This window comes from Oncorhynchus mykiss, chromosome 4 (assembly GCF_013265735.2).
Source record: "Oncorhynchus mykiss isolate Arlee chromosome 4, USDA_OmykA_1.1, whole genome shotgun sequence".
NCBI classification, from domain to species: domain Eukaryota; kingdom Metazoa; phylum Chordata; class Actinopteri; order Salmoniformes; family Salmonidae; genus Oncorhynchus; species Oncorhynchus mykiss.
In genome coordinates, this window is record NC_048568.1 from 39392892 (window position 1) to 39407500 (window position 14609).

The 14609-nt window shown below is 45.3% G+C and overlaps 1 protein-coding gene across 3 annotated transcripts in view; it reads right to left on the reverse strand.

Annotated features, from left to right (window-relative positions):
* Positions 1–953: 953 nt before the first annotated feature.
* The window catches only part of LOC110522614 (zinc finger protein DPF3), a 48137-nt gene continuing 34481 nt past the window's right edge, over positions 954–14609 (reverse strand). The window contains exons 6-12 of one of the 3 annotated variants that reach the window (XM_036976255.1): positions 13963–14035; positions 13288–13329; positions 9817–9975; positions 8423–8551; positions 4732–4844; positions 3308–3389; positions 954–1321 (exon numbers count right to left, since the gene is read on the reverse strand). In XM_036976255.1, the coding sequence (XP_036832150.1) occupies positions 1254–1321; positions 3308–3389; positions 4732–4844; positions 8423–8551; positions 9817–9975; positions 13288–13329; positions 13963–14035 (666 nt within the window). In that variant the 3' untranslated portion in view covers positions 954–1253. The remainder of the gene's footprint in view (positions 1322–3307; positions 3390–4731; positions 4845–8422; positions 8552–9816; positions 9976–13287; positions 13330–13962; positions 14036–14609) is intronic. The other 2 variants (XM_036976256.1, XM_036976257.1) reach the window with 2 other exon arrangements.

A 14609-nucleotide genomic window follows, 5' to 3' on the forward strand; every position in this document is an offset into this window, starting at 1 on the left:
GTTGCATACCAAAACGACATTGAATGTTCCTGTGTGGCTTAAGTTACAGTTTTTACTTAAATCGTCTTGAAATTGTATGGCAAAACTTGAAAATGGTTGTCTAGCAATGATCACCAACCAACTTGAGAGCTTGAATTTTTTTCCTTCTTCTATAATGTGCAAATATTGTACAATTCAGGTGTGTAAAGCTCTTTAAGAGACTTACCCAGAAAGACTGTAATCGCTAAAAAAGGTGATTCTAACATTTATTGACTTGTTGGGGGTTGAATACTTATGTAATCAAGATTTTATTTTTCCTTCTTTATTTTTTTTTTTTTACACAAATGTTTGAGTTTTTATTCCACTTTTACATTAGAGAGTAATTTGTGTAGATCGTTGACCAAAAAAAACAAAAAAAAACTATTAAAGACAATTAAATGGGTAAAGTCCAGGGGTGTGAATGCTAAATGTTTCTCTCTATGGTCTATGTATATAGAGCCCTTTACCAGTTTCCTACACCGATCTACAAAATATGAACCCTATTGCATTGGTAACACATTAGCAGAGAGAGCAACATGATCTAGGAACCAGAACTCGGGAAGTGGAGCAGGATTTCCCATCATATTGTGTTGCTTCCATTTACAAACAAAAGTGTCCATCCAACAGTCACAATAACCAGAAATGTACAAATAAGACCAGTTTTAAATTAATAACGATTTAGATCATTGTCATGAGGTACTTTTAAGTATCCTAGTAACCACAAACATGGCTAATATCCAACTGAAATTAAATAACGGCTGCAATGACTCCTCAAAAAATAAAATGATGCTTGAGTAACTATGAGTAACGATATTTCAAATATGCAATATGTCTTGGTGCAATATGAAACAACGTCACTGTGAAATTTTAACAAGGAGAGGACTGGAAACTGAAATTCAAAACAAACAGACATAAATTCTCCTTGTTTCCGGTACATAATGCTTTTTTTTTTTTTTTTTTTTACCTCAGCACAAACATCTCTAGCGAGCTAACAGTCAGAAGACATTGTAGAACAGCATAGTGTCAAACACGGTGGAGCAAAGGTTACTATTTGACGATTCTCATTTGTGGTTTTTATAACCCACACATCATGACATTGTTTCAACTTTAGAGGTAGAGAGGATAGTACTGAGATAGAAACTGAGAAGCTGAAAGAGATGAGACTGAATGTGCACCCTGAGCCTGTAAATCCATTGTGTGTGTGTGTGTGTGTGTGTGTGTGTGTGTTAGAGAAGCTATGGCTCTTCATAGGCTGAGGCCTTGTCCTTCAACAGATCCAAACACAGGTGACAGCTCCAGCTCCCTAAAGAGAGAGAGAGAGAGAGAGAGAGAGAGAGAGAGAGAGAGAGAGAGAGAGAGAGAGAGAGAGAGAGAGAGAGAGAGAGAGAGAGAGAGAGAGAGAGAGAGAGAGAGAGAGAGAGAGAGAGAGAGAGAGAAAATAAGAGAGAGAGAGAGAGAGAGAGAGAGAAAGGAGAGAAAGAGAGAGAGAGAGAGTGAAAAGGAGAGAGAGAGAGAGAGATAGAGAGAGAGAGAGAGAAAATGAGAGAGACAGACAGACAGAGAGAGAGAGAGAAAATAAGAGAGAGAGAGAGAGAAAAAGGAGAGAAAGAGAGAGAGAGAGAGTGAAAAGGAGAGAGAGAGAGAGAGAGAGAGAAAATGAGAGAGACAGACAGAGAGAGAGAGCGAGAGAAAAAGGAGAGAGAGAGAGAAAAAGGAGAGAGAGAGAGAGAAAAGGAGAGAGAGAGAAAAGGAGAGAGAGAGAGAGAGAGAGAGAGAGAGAAAAGGTAAGAGAGAGAGAGAGAGAGAGACAGAGAGACAGAGAGACAGAGAGACAGAGAGAGAGAGACAGGTGATCTTGTTGTTGTGGACTGTGTTAAGTGATGTCCTGTACTTCTGTATAATGTCTGAAGTTTAAAAACATTGTCCAGGAACTCTCTGTTTCACAAGCCACACTTAAAGTCTCACGGTACACTCGTAAGTCAAGTCAAGAGAGATTATCACTGAGCCGCCATGCGTGTGGTCTGTGGTACGGCCTTACCTTCAAGTCTTTATAATGTAAACTATAACATTCAGTGGTCTTACCTTCCGGAGGCTTGGTCAGTAACTCTACGTAACTCTGTAATATCTAGACCGTAGAGGTCAAAGGTGGAATCCGCAGCAGGGGAAACATCGCCCCATGGCCGTCGTTATTTTTGTTTGGTTGATGAAGCGAAAGTGAAAAGAGGCGCCCAAAGATTCTGCTGTTTTATCAAACGTGTACTGATGTCAGAGTGAAAAGATAAACTGGGTTTGTTGATGGCAGTAACTTCTTTCCTGTAGTGATATTGCATAACGAACGTGGCAGTTTCACCATTAAGGATTCCAGTTGTGGTTGAATTGAATTTATTTAACCCTTATTTTACCAGGTAAGTTGACTGAGAACACATTCTCGTTTACTGCAACGACCCGGGGAATAGTTTCAGGGGAGAGGAGGAGGGGGGGATGAATGAGCCAATTGTAAACTTAAAGAGCTTGTACTCTGTGCTGAGATATCATACCCTAGGAGGGTGTCTGTTATTTATATATTACACAGCAGAACTCAGTCTTACCTTCAAGAGGTTGGGTCTATAATATATAGAGTATAACTCAGTAGTCTATAATGTATACAGTATAACTCAGGGGTCTATAATATATAAAGTATAACTCAGTAGTCTATAATATATATAGTATAACTCAGTAGTCTATAATATATACAGTATAACTCAGTGATCTATAATATATAGAGTATAACTCAGGGGTCTATAATATATAGAGTATAACTCAGTAGTCTATAATATATATAGTATAACTCAGTAGTCTATAATATATGCAGTATAACTCAGTGATCTATAATATATAGAGTATAACTCAGTGATCTATAATATAAGTCAGGGGTCTATAATATAACTCAGGGGTCTATAATATATACAGTATAACTCAGGGGTCTATAATATAACTCAGGGGTCTATAATATATACAGTATAACTCAGTAGTCTATAATATATACAGTATAACTCAGGGGTCTATAATATATGCAGTATAACTCAGTGATCTATAATATAAGTCAGGGGTCTATAATATATACAGTATAACTCAGTAGTCTATAATATATACAGTATAACTCAGTGATCTATAATATAAGTCAGGGGTCTATAATATATACAGTATAACTCAGGGGTCTATAATATATACAGTATAAGTCAGGGGTCTATAATATATACAGTATAACTCAGTGATCTATAATATATACTGTATAACTCAGTAGTCTTACCTTCAGGAGGTTGGGTCATGGGGGGCTTCAGACAGTACATGTGGTATCCTCTGTCACAGTCGTCACAGAACAACAGCTGGTCCTACAGACACAGAGACAAACACACAATGTTAACTCACTTTTCAAAACAGTAGTAGCAGTGGTAACTGGGACAACGTGGTAACTGAGACAACATGGTAACTGAGACAACGTGGTAACTGAGACAACGTGGTAACTGAGACAACATGGTAACTGAGACAACATGGTAACTGAGACAACATGGTAACTGAGACAACGTGGTAACTAAGACAACAGCGTACCTGAGGCAGTGTGGTAACTGAGACAACGTGGTAACTGGTAGCTAAGACAACGTGGTAACTGAGACAATGTGGTAACTAAGACAATGTGGTAACTGTGACAGTGTGGTAACTGAGACAACGTGGTAACTGGTAACTAAGACAACGTGGTAACTGGGACTATGTGGTAACTGGGACAACGTGGTAACTGAGACAACGTGGTAACTGAGACACCGTGGTAACTGGGACAACATGGTAACTGAGACAAAGTGGTAACTGAGACAACGTGGTAACTGACAACGTGGTAACTGACACAGCGTGGTAACTGGGACAACGTGGTAACTGACACAACGTGGTAACTGACACAACGTGGTAACTGGGACAACATGGTAACTGAGACAAAGTGGTAACTGAGACAACGTGGTAACTGGGACAACATGGTAACTGAGACAAAGTGGTAACTGAGACAACGTGGTAACTGACACAAAGTGGTAACTGAGACAACGTGGTAACAGACACAACGTGGTAACTAAGACAACGTGGTAACTGAGACGTGGTAACTGAGACAACGTGGTAACTGAGACGTGGTAACTGAGTCAACGTGGTAACTGACACAACGTGGTAACTGACACAACGTGGTAACTGACACAAAGTGGTAACTGACACAAAGTGGTAACTGAGACAACGTGGTAACTGGGACAACATGGTAACTGAGACAAAGTGGTAACTGAGACAACGTGGTAACTGAGACAACGTGGTAACTGGGACAACATGGTAACTGAGACAAAGTGGTAACTGAGACAACGTGGTAACTGAGACAACGTGGTAACTGAGACAACGTGGTAACTGAGACAACGTGGTAACTGAGACAACGTGGTAACTGACACAATGTGGTAACTGACACAACGTGGTAACTGAGACAACGTGGTAACTGACACAATGTTAAATCCCTTCCTCTGTGAATTTACAGAAATGCCTTTCAAGACAATAGTATCCCACTGAGCTAAAGCCTAAAGGCTAGGTAGTTGTAGGAGATAACAATGAGTCTTCAGTCTAAAAGAATCTTCTGGGCCCAGATGAAGGAGTTTCAGAGTAGGCACGTTTTGAATACCGGCCCGAGGTCTAGAAACTGTTATTCAAAGCACTTACGTCGTTCTCGGAGGTGCCACAGAGACTGCAGGACTTGCACTCGATGCACTGCCACTGGTAGGTCTTCACCGCCATCATCATGTTGTCTGTGAACTGCAGACAGGTAGGGTGGCCTAGGGAAGGAAGGAGGGAGGGAGGGAGGGAGGGAGGGAGGGAGGGAAGGAAGGAAGGAGGGAGGGAGGGAGGGAGGGAGGGAGGGAGGGAGGGAGGGAGGGAGGGAGGGAGGGAGGGAGGGAGGGAAGGAGGGAGGGAGGGAGGGAGGGAGGGAGGGAGGGAGGGAGGGAGGGAGGGAGGGAAGGAGATAGGGAGGAAGGGAAGGAGGGAGGGAGGGAGGGAGGGAGGGAAGAGGGAGGATGCCTCATTTACATTGCAACTCAACACAGAAAGACAACATCTGCGATTGTTTTTCTAAACTCCAATAATGGTGAATAAAGCTAGATCCTGTAGATAGATGTTAAATGAGTAGAGCAGGTATCCAGTTGCTGTCTGTCTCCTCAGAGACAGGTAGGTCATTCATAAGTCATGACAAGTTGTGGCTAAAGTCACACTATAGTAAAAAGGACCATGGTTAACAGTAGCCTTTATAGATACAACCTGGTTTCTGCTGACTGAGATACAGCAGACTTGTGACCGTCCTTCATTTTCTATAGTGGTGTTGTCAGTAACAATAAAAACCCATTACCCATTCATAGTTCTCATCAGAGTGTCAATGACTGTCAATGGGATGTCAATGAGCCATAAACTAAAACCTAAACACTCATCTCATCTCTGAAACCAGACAGTCCTGGCAGAGAATCACAGGACTGGGCAAGCAGCCAAACACACAGTGCTGCCTTGCTCGCTCTCTCTCGCTCTCTCTCTCTCTCTCTCTCTCTCTCTCTCTCTCTCGCTCTCGCTCTCGCTCTCTCTCTCTCTCTCTCTCTCAGTTTTATGTCTAATCGATCAATTTAAGATAAGTTGCTAGACACATTTTCTAGCCTATCTTGGGCCCGAGAGCCAGAGTGAACGTGTGATTGTCTAGGTATTTGGATAGGTAGAGTCTCCCATCCTGGTGGACCAACGACTAAACACATTCATCCAATCATCTTCTTTGCATCAGCCGGTTTCAATGGTCTCTTTTAGCCAGAGGGACATTGAACATGCCGATTGGTTCTTACCTCTCGGCTAACCGTCCTCTCTGGCCAATGGAGCGACTCAAGAGTCCGTGCACAACCCTCCTCCACACCCTTACAGTCCAGAGGTAATTGTAGCATGGCCAAGAGGTGTAGGACCAGTTTATATTTGGGTTTAAATCCGATACAGAATGAACTACTGTATCTGACAGGGGGGGGGAGATTTCAGACCTATCTAACGAGACTTTGTGTCCTCACTGTTCGCTACCGGGCAGAGAAAACACAGTGGGATACAGCATTGGCATACTACTATTTTGTGAATGAATTATGTCTCACTAATATTACTAGACTGAACTCATCCTTGGGAATAAAACATTGTGAAATATTAGAAGAATATATTTACAGTTGAAGTTTTAAAGTGTGGGTCATCTATAGTTATGAAGGACGCTGCTTGGCCTTCCTACAGTACGTCCAGCTCTGCTGAACCAGAGACACGCAGCAGTGCAGTCTGTAGTGCAGTCTATAGTACAGTCTATATTACAGTCTATAGTGCAGTCTGTAGTACAGTCTATAGTGCAGTCTGTAGTGCCGTCTGTAGTGCAGTCTGTAGTACAGTCTATAGTGCAGTCTGTAGTGCAGTCTGTAGTGCAGTCTATAGTGCCGTCTGTAGTGCAGTCTGTAGTACAGTCTATAGTGCAGTCTATAGTGCAGTCTGTAGTGTAGTCTTAGTGCAGTCTATATTGCAGTCTGTAGTGCAGTCTATAGTACAGTCTATAGTGCAGTCTGTAGTGCAGTCTGTAGTACAGTCTATAGTGCAGTCTGTAGTACAGTCTATAGTACAGTCTATAGTGCAGTCTATAGTGCAGTCTGTAGTGCAGTCTGTAGTGCAGTCTGTAGTGCAGTCTGTAGTGCAGTCTGTAGTGCAGTCTATAGTACAGTCTATAGTGCAGTCTGTAGTGCAGTCTGTAGTACAGTCTATAGTGCAGTCTGTAGTACAGTCTATAGTACAGTCTATAGTGCAGTATATAGTGCAGTCTGTAGTACAGTCTATAGTGCAGTCTATAGTGCAGTCTGTAGTACAGGCTATAGTGCAGTCTGTAGTGCAGTCTATAGTGCAGTATGTAGTACAGTCTATAGTACAGTCTATAGTGCAGTCTATAGTGCAGTCTGTAGTGCAGTCTATAGTGCAGTCTGTAGTGCAGTCTATAGTACAGTCTATAGTGCAGTCTGTAGTGCAGTCTGTAGTACAGTCTATAGTGCAGTCTGTAGTACAGTCTATAGTACAGTCTATAGTGCAGTATATAGTGCAGTCTGTAGTACAGTCTATAGTGCAGTCTATAGTGCAGTCTGTAGTACAGTCTATAGTACAGTCTATAGTACAGTCTATAGTACAGTCTATAGTGCAGTCTGTAGTGCGGTCTATAGTGCAGTCTATAGTGCAGTCTATAGTACAGTCTATAGTGCAGTCTATAGTACAGTCTGTAGTACAGTCTGTAGTGCAGTCTATAGTACAGTCTGTAGTGCAGTATATAGTGCAGTCTGTAATGCAGTCTGTAGTACAGTCTATAGTGCAGTCTATAGTGCAGTCTGTAGTGCAGTCTATAGTGCAGTCTGTAGTGCAGTCTGTAGTACAGTCTATAGTACAGTCTATAGTGCAGTCTATAGTGCAGTCTATAGTGCAGTCTATAGTGCATTATATAGTGCAGTCTGTAGTGCAGTCTGTAGTGCAGTCTATAGTGCCGTCTATAGTACAGTCTATAGTACAGTCTGTAGTACAGTCTATAGTACAGTCTATAGTACAGTCTGTAGTGCAGTCTATAGTGCAGTCTGTAGTGCAGTCTATAGTGCAGTCTGTAGTGCAGTCTATAGTGCAGTATGTAGTGCAGTCTGTAGTGCAGTCTGTAGTGCAGTCTATAGTACAGTCTATAGTGCAGTCTATAGTGCAGTATATAGTGCAGTCTGTAGTACAGTCTATAGTACAGTCTGTAGTACAGTCTATAGTACAGTCTGTAGTACAGTCTGTAGTGCAGTCTATAGTGCAGTATGTAGTGCAGTCTGTAGTGCAGTCTATAGTGCAGTCTGTAGTGCAGTCTGTAGTGCAGTCTATAGTACAGTCTGTAGTGCAGTCTATAGTGCAGTATGTAGTGCAGTCTGTAGTGCAGTCTATAGTGCAGTCTGTAGTGCAGTCTGTAGTGCAGTCTGTAGTGCAGTCTGTAGTACAGTCTATAGTGCAGTATATAGTGCAGTCTGTAGTACAGTCTATAGTACAGTCTATAGTGCAGTCTGTAGTGCAGTCTATAGTGCAGTCTGTAGTGCAGTCTGTAGTGCAGTCTGTAGTGCAGTCTGTAGTACAGTCTATAGTGCAGTATATAGTGCAGTCTGTAGTGCAGTCTATAGTACAGTCTATAGTACAGTCTATAGTACAGTCTATAGTGCAGTCTGTAGTGCAGTCTGTAGTACAGTCTATAGTGCAGTATATAGTGCAGTCTGTAGTGCAGTCTATAGTACAGTCTATAGTGCAGTCTGTAGTGCAGTCTATAGTGCAGTCTGTAGTGCAGTCTGTAGTGCAGTCTACTCACCGGAGCGACCGCAGTCAGAGCAGGACACCAGCTCCTCAGCCTGGCCAGTCTTCCTGTTAGAGTCAGAGTCTCCCAGACAGAAGTCACAGTAGTCGTTAGGGATGATGGAGCCATCTGCCGCCCTCTGAGCTGTGGAGGGGGAAGACAGGTGTGAGAGAAGAAGTCGCCCGGGTGCCAGTCTGTTTCTTCTGCTTGACTTGATAATGACACCGGGGTGCCAGTCTGTTTCTTCTCCTTGACTTGATAATGACACCAGGTGTCAGTCTGTTTCTTCTCCTTGACTTGATAATGACACCGGGGTGCCAGTCTGTTTCTCCTCCTTGACTTGATAATGACACTGGAGTGCCAGTCTGTTTCTCCTCCTTGACTTGATAATGACACTGGAGTGCCAGTCTGTTTCTTCTCCTTGACTTGATAATGACACCAGATGTCAGTCTGTTTCTTCTCCTTGACTTGATAATGACACCGGGGTGCCAGTCTGTTTCTTCTCCTTGACTTGATAATGACACTGGGGTGCCAGTCTGTTTCTTCTCCTTGACTTGATAATGACACCGGGGTGCCAGTCTGTTTCTTCTCCTTGACTTGATAATGACACTGGAGTGCCAGTCTGTTTCTTCTCCTTGACTTGATAATGACACCAGGGTGCCAGTCTGTTTCTTCTCCTTGACTTGATAATGACACCGGAGTGCCAGTCTGTTTCTTCTCCTTGACTTGATAATGACACTGGGGTGCCAGTCTGTTTCTTCTCCTTGACTTGATAATGACACCGGGGTGCCAGTCTGTTTCTTCTCCTTGACTTGATAATGACACTGGAGTGCCAGTCTGTTTCTTCTCCTTGACTTGATAATGACACCAGGGTGCCAGTCTGTTTCTTCTCCTTGACTTGATAATGACACCGGAGTGCCAGTCTGTTTCTTCTCCTTGACTTGATAATGACACCGGGGTGCCAGTCTGTTTCTTCTCCTTGACTTGATAATGACACTGGGGTTCCAGTCTGTTTCTTCTCCTTGACTTGACAATGATACCGGGATGCCAGTCTGTTTCTTCTCCTTGACTAGATAATGATACCGGGGTGCCAGTCTGTTTCTTCTCCTTGACTTGACAATGACATTAACGGAGTTGGCAAGAACATAACTCGAGAGGAAGACGCTCGAGGAGGAAGTCCTAAAGATGTTATTTGAGGCGGCATCCCAAAAGCTACAGTGTTAATCATTACCCATAATGCAGTTCTATTGTGATACTGACTCTGTTGTTCAGTTTAGTCCACAGAGGACTAGCAACACACATACTGTGAGAGATAGATGTAAGAGCTGTTATAAGATGTTTTTATCAGCAACTTTTATAACTCTGAACTACCACTAGTTAAAGACCCAGATCACACAGTCGTCTCTTACGTTTGTGGTTGTCGGGGTCTGGGTCTGGTCGGTGTGGTGGCGGGGTCGGTGGCATCTCTTCCTCCCTCTCCTCCCTCTCCTCCCCCTCTTCCTCCGCCAGGTGTGTGTGTGCGTAGTGGTAGCTCAGACCTGGACGGTTCTTATAGCGCTTCCCACAGACTGTAAAACCACAGAAGCATTAGAATACATTAGAACCACAGAACACAGAAGCATTAGAATACATTAGAACCACAGAACACAGAAGCATTAGAATACATTAGAACCACAGAACACAGAAGCATTAGAATACATTAGAACCACAGAACAATTAGAATATATTAGAACCACAAAAACATGAGAAAATGTTTTAAACCAGAGAGAACTGGTTCTAACTGACCGAGTCCAATAACAAACTCACTGTTTCTGTTTCAAAACGTTTTGCTACTGTGTGCACTACTGAACACGCCCCAGCTCTCAAGGGGAAAGGACCAACCGTTTACACAGTACTAAATGTTTTGTTGCGGAACAGGGCTTTTTCATCCAAAAGACATCTGAGGGCATTGAGACTTCTAATTGTCTAACTAACAACAACACGAGAGAAGTCATTTACCAGTACATTCCTGCTAGGACACTAGCCTATGATGACTTATATTAATGACGTCTCAATGAATGTCCTCTCTGGGAAGAGACACAGCAGTAGTACTCCAACACATCCTGTAGCCATCGTAGAAGAAACAATGTGGGGTAAAAAGTGAACACTCTGAGGAACACTCTGTTGAGAACGTTGTTGTTTTTTTTATTACAGGTTAGGTTTGTTTGGTAACATCGCAGTGACAGCAGGTTAGGTTGTCAGTGACAGCAGGTTAGGTTGTCAGTGACAGCAGGTTAGGTTTTCAGTGACAGCAAGTTAGATTATCAGTGACAGCAGGTTAGGTTGTCAGTGACAGCAGGTTAGGCTGTCAATGACAGCAGGTTAGGTTGTCAGTGACAGCAGGTTAGGTTGTAAGTGACAGCAGGTTAGGTTGTCAGTGACAGCAGGTTAGGTTGTCAGTGACAGCAGGTTAGGTTGTCAGTGACAGCAGGTTAGGTTGTCAGTGACAGCAGGTTAGGTTGTCAGTGACAGCAGGTTAGGTTGTCAGTGACAGCAGGTTAGGTTGTCAATGACAGCAGGTTAGGTTGTCAGTGACAGCAGGTTAGGTTGTCAGTGACAGCAGGTTAGGTTGTCAGTGACAGCAGGTTAGGTTGTCAGTGACAGCAGGTTCGGTTATCAGTGACAGCAGGTTAGGTTGTCAGGGACAGCAGGTTAGGTTGTCAGTGACAGCAGGTTAGGTTGTCTGCGATTCCCAGAAACCCGCAGTGACAGCAGGTTAGGTTGTCAGTGACAGCAGGTTAGGTTATCAGTGACAGCAGGTTAGGTTGTCAGTGACAGCAGGTTAGGTTGTCAGTGACAGCAGGTTAGGTTGTCAGTGACAGCAGGTTAGGTTGTCAGTGACAGCAAGTTAGGTTGTCAGTGACAGCAGGTTAGGTTGTCAGTGACAGCAGGTTAGGTTGTCAGTGACAGCAGGTTAGGTTGTCAGTGACAGCAGGTTAGATTATCAGTGACAGCAGGTTAGGTTGTCAGTGACAGCAGGTTAGGTTTGTTTGGTAACATCGCAGTGACAGCAGGTTAGGTTTGTTTGGTAACATCGCAGTGACAGCAGGTTAGGTTGTCAGTGACAGCAGGTTAGGTTGTCAGTGACAGCAGGTTAGGTTGTCAGTGACAGCAGGTTAGGTTTGTTTGGTAACATCGCAGTGACAGCAGGTTAGGTTGTCAGTGACAGCAGGTTAGGTTGTCAGTGACAGCAGGTTAGGTTGTCAGTGACAGCAGGTTAGGTTGTCAGTGACAGCAGGTTAGGTTGTCAGGGACAGCAGGTTAGGTTGTCTGCGATTCCCAGAAACCCACAGTGACAGCATTGTTACAACGCTGCAGAAACATGCGTTAGCTCAGCTGATGCTCAAAGATCACAACTTCCCCAGCAACTTGATAACAAACCAGCAGATAACTGTAGAGTTATGTTAGTACCATGCAAGCTTGCTTTGGTCTTGGAAATTAAGAATCAATGCTTATGCAAATACAAAGCACAATAGCGATAACTATTGGTTTAGCTCAAACGTAGCATGGAAGCCAGACGCCTTTATTCTTTAGCCAATCCTATTGTTAGTCGCAGGGTCGCATTCAGGACGGTGCAACACAGAAATCGACTGCATAGAGCTGACATTATTCCCTATTCTATATGACTTAGATTCATATCTGTTCTACTAAATAAATGTATATCTGGATGTCCTGTAACGTTGTACCCATCTGAACGCGACCCAGGCTAGCTCAACTCAACCCCAGTAGCAGCAGCCCCAGCAGCAGCCCCAGCAGCAGCCCCAGTAGCAGCACCAGTAGCAGCCCCAGCAGCAGCCCCAGCAGCAGCACCAGTAGCAGCCCCAGCAGCAGCCCCACCAGCAGCCCCAGTAGCATCAGCCCCAGTAGCAGCCCCACCAGCAGCAGCCCCACCAGCAGCCCCAGAAGCAGCCCCACCAGCAGCAGCCCCAGTAGCAGCAGACCCAGTAGCAGCAGCCCCAGTAGCAGCACCAGTAGCAGCAGCCCCAGTAGCAGCACCAGTAGCAGCAGCCCCAGTAGCAGCCCCAGTAGCAGCCCCAGCAGCAGCCCCAGTAGCAGCACCAGCAGCAGCCCCAGTAGCAGCATCAGTAGCAGCCCCAGTAGCAGCCCCAGCAGCAGCCCCAGTAGCAGCACCAGTAGCATCCCCAGGAGCAGCCCCAGTAGCAGAACCAGTAGCAGCCCCAGCAGCAGCCCCACCAGCAGTCCCAGTAGCATCAGCCCCAGTAGCAGCCCCACCAGCAGCCCCAGAAGCAGCCCTAGTAGCAGCAGACCCAGTAGTAGCAGCCCCAGTAGCAGCACCAGTAGCAGCAGCCCCAGTAGAAGCCACAGCAGCAGCAGCCCCAGCAGCAGCCCCAGTAGCATCAGCCCCAGCAGCAGCCCCAGTAGCAGCAGCCCCAGTAGCAGCACCAGTAGCAGCCCCAGTAGCAGCACCAGTAGCAGCCCCAGTAGCAGCCCCAGTAGCAGCAGCCCCAGTAGCAGCCCCAGTAGTAGCACCAGTAGCAGCAGCCCCAGTAGTAGCACCAGTAGCAGCAGCCCCAGTAGTAGCACCAGTAGCAGCAGCCCCAGTAGCAGCAGCCCCAGTAGCAGCAGCCCCAGTAGCAGCAGCCCCAGTAGCAGCCCCAGCCCCAGTAGCAGCAGCCCCAGCCCCAGTAGCAGCCCCAGTAGCAGCAGCCCCAGTAGCAGCCCCAGTAGCAGCAGCCCCAGTAGCAGCCCCAGTAGCAGCAGCCCCAGTAGCAGCCCCAGTAGCAGCAGCCCCAGTAGCAGCCCCAGTAGTAGCACCAGTAGCCCCTGATCTTTTAGTCAGAGAAGCCAGACAGAGAAAAGATAGCGACAAGTCCATATACCTGAGTCAGCAGTTTTTGAGTTATGCTTTTGTTTGTATCTGTCTGGAAGGAACAGAGGAGACAGAAAAGCAAATGAGAGAAAAAATAAAAATGAAAGAAAAAGAAAAGAAATGAGAGTGAGTTTCATTCAAAGAGGCTATAATATGTAAAGACATGAGCACCAGTTTCTCTGATGTTTTTCTTTAAGTAGAAGTAGCATGCTATGCTAACGTCCGACATGCTATGCTAACGTCCGACATGCTATGCTAACGTCCGACATGCTATGCTAACGTCCGACATGCTATGCTAACGTCCGACATGCTATGCTAACGTCCGACATGCTATGCTAACGTCCGACATGCTATGCTGGACTATCCACACAATCGGCCATCTCCATTCTAGAGGGAGGGAAAGAGGGTTGCTCTCGTCCCGAAGAAAGCCAAATAAGGTTAATGATCTAAAACTATCTTAGGCAGCTGTTAATGTCCAGATACAGACACACCATCACCTTTAGATAAGTACAAAAATATATAGAATATTGAGACCTAACAAATAAAACAAACCAAACAAAATGTCTACATAGGAATATTCAGATGAGCTTCTCAGGTCAGGTGTCATTAATGTTATTAACGTAACAACGTTTTTAACTGTGTTACAGAAATACAGGAGACATCTGGGAGTTCGCTGTTGTCTTACTGTCACAGACGTAAGGTTTATCCACGTCGTCGTTGGACACAGCCTCCGCCCTCCTGCGGCTGGATCCTCGGCCCTGTGGAGAGAGAAGAACAGGAACCTTCACGATAGGAACCCTCCCTCTTTCCCGCATTCTTTCATCCTTTTCACACTACGACAGATTCTCTAGAGGTCTCGTGAGAATGCCCTCGACTATACCTTTTTAATCATGTGAACTTGCTACGTCTCTAACGCTACATCTGGAGGTAACGCACGACACTGGTCCCCTCTCAGAGCTGGACAGTTACCCCCCTCAGAGCAGGACAGTTACCCCCCTCAGAGCAGGACACTGGTCCCCTCTCAGAGCTGGACAGTTACCCCCCTCAGAGCAGGACAGTTACCCCCCTCAGAGTAGGACACTGGTCCCCCTCAGAGCAGGACAGTTACCCCCTCAGAGCAGGACACTGGTCCCCCTCAGAGCAGGACAGTTACCCCCCTCAGAGCAGGACACTGGTCCCCCTCAGAGCAGGACAGTTAACCCCCTCAGAGCAGGACAGTTACCCCCCTCAGAACAGGTAAGTTACCCCCCTCAGAGCAGGACAGTTACCCCCCTCAGAACAGGTAAGTTACCCCCCTCAGAACAGGTAAGTTACTCCCCTCAGAGCAGGACA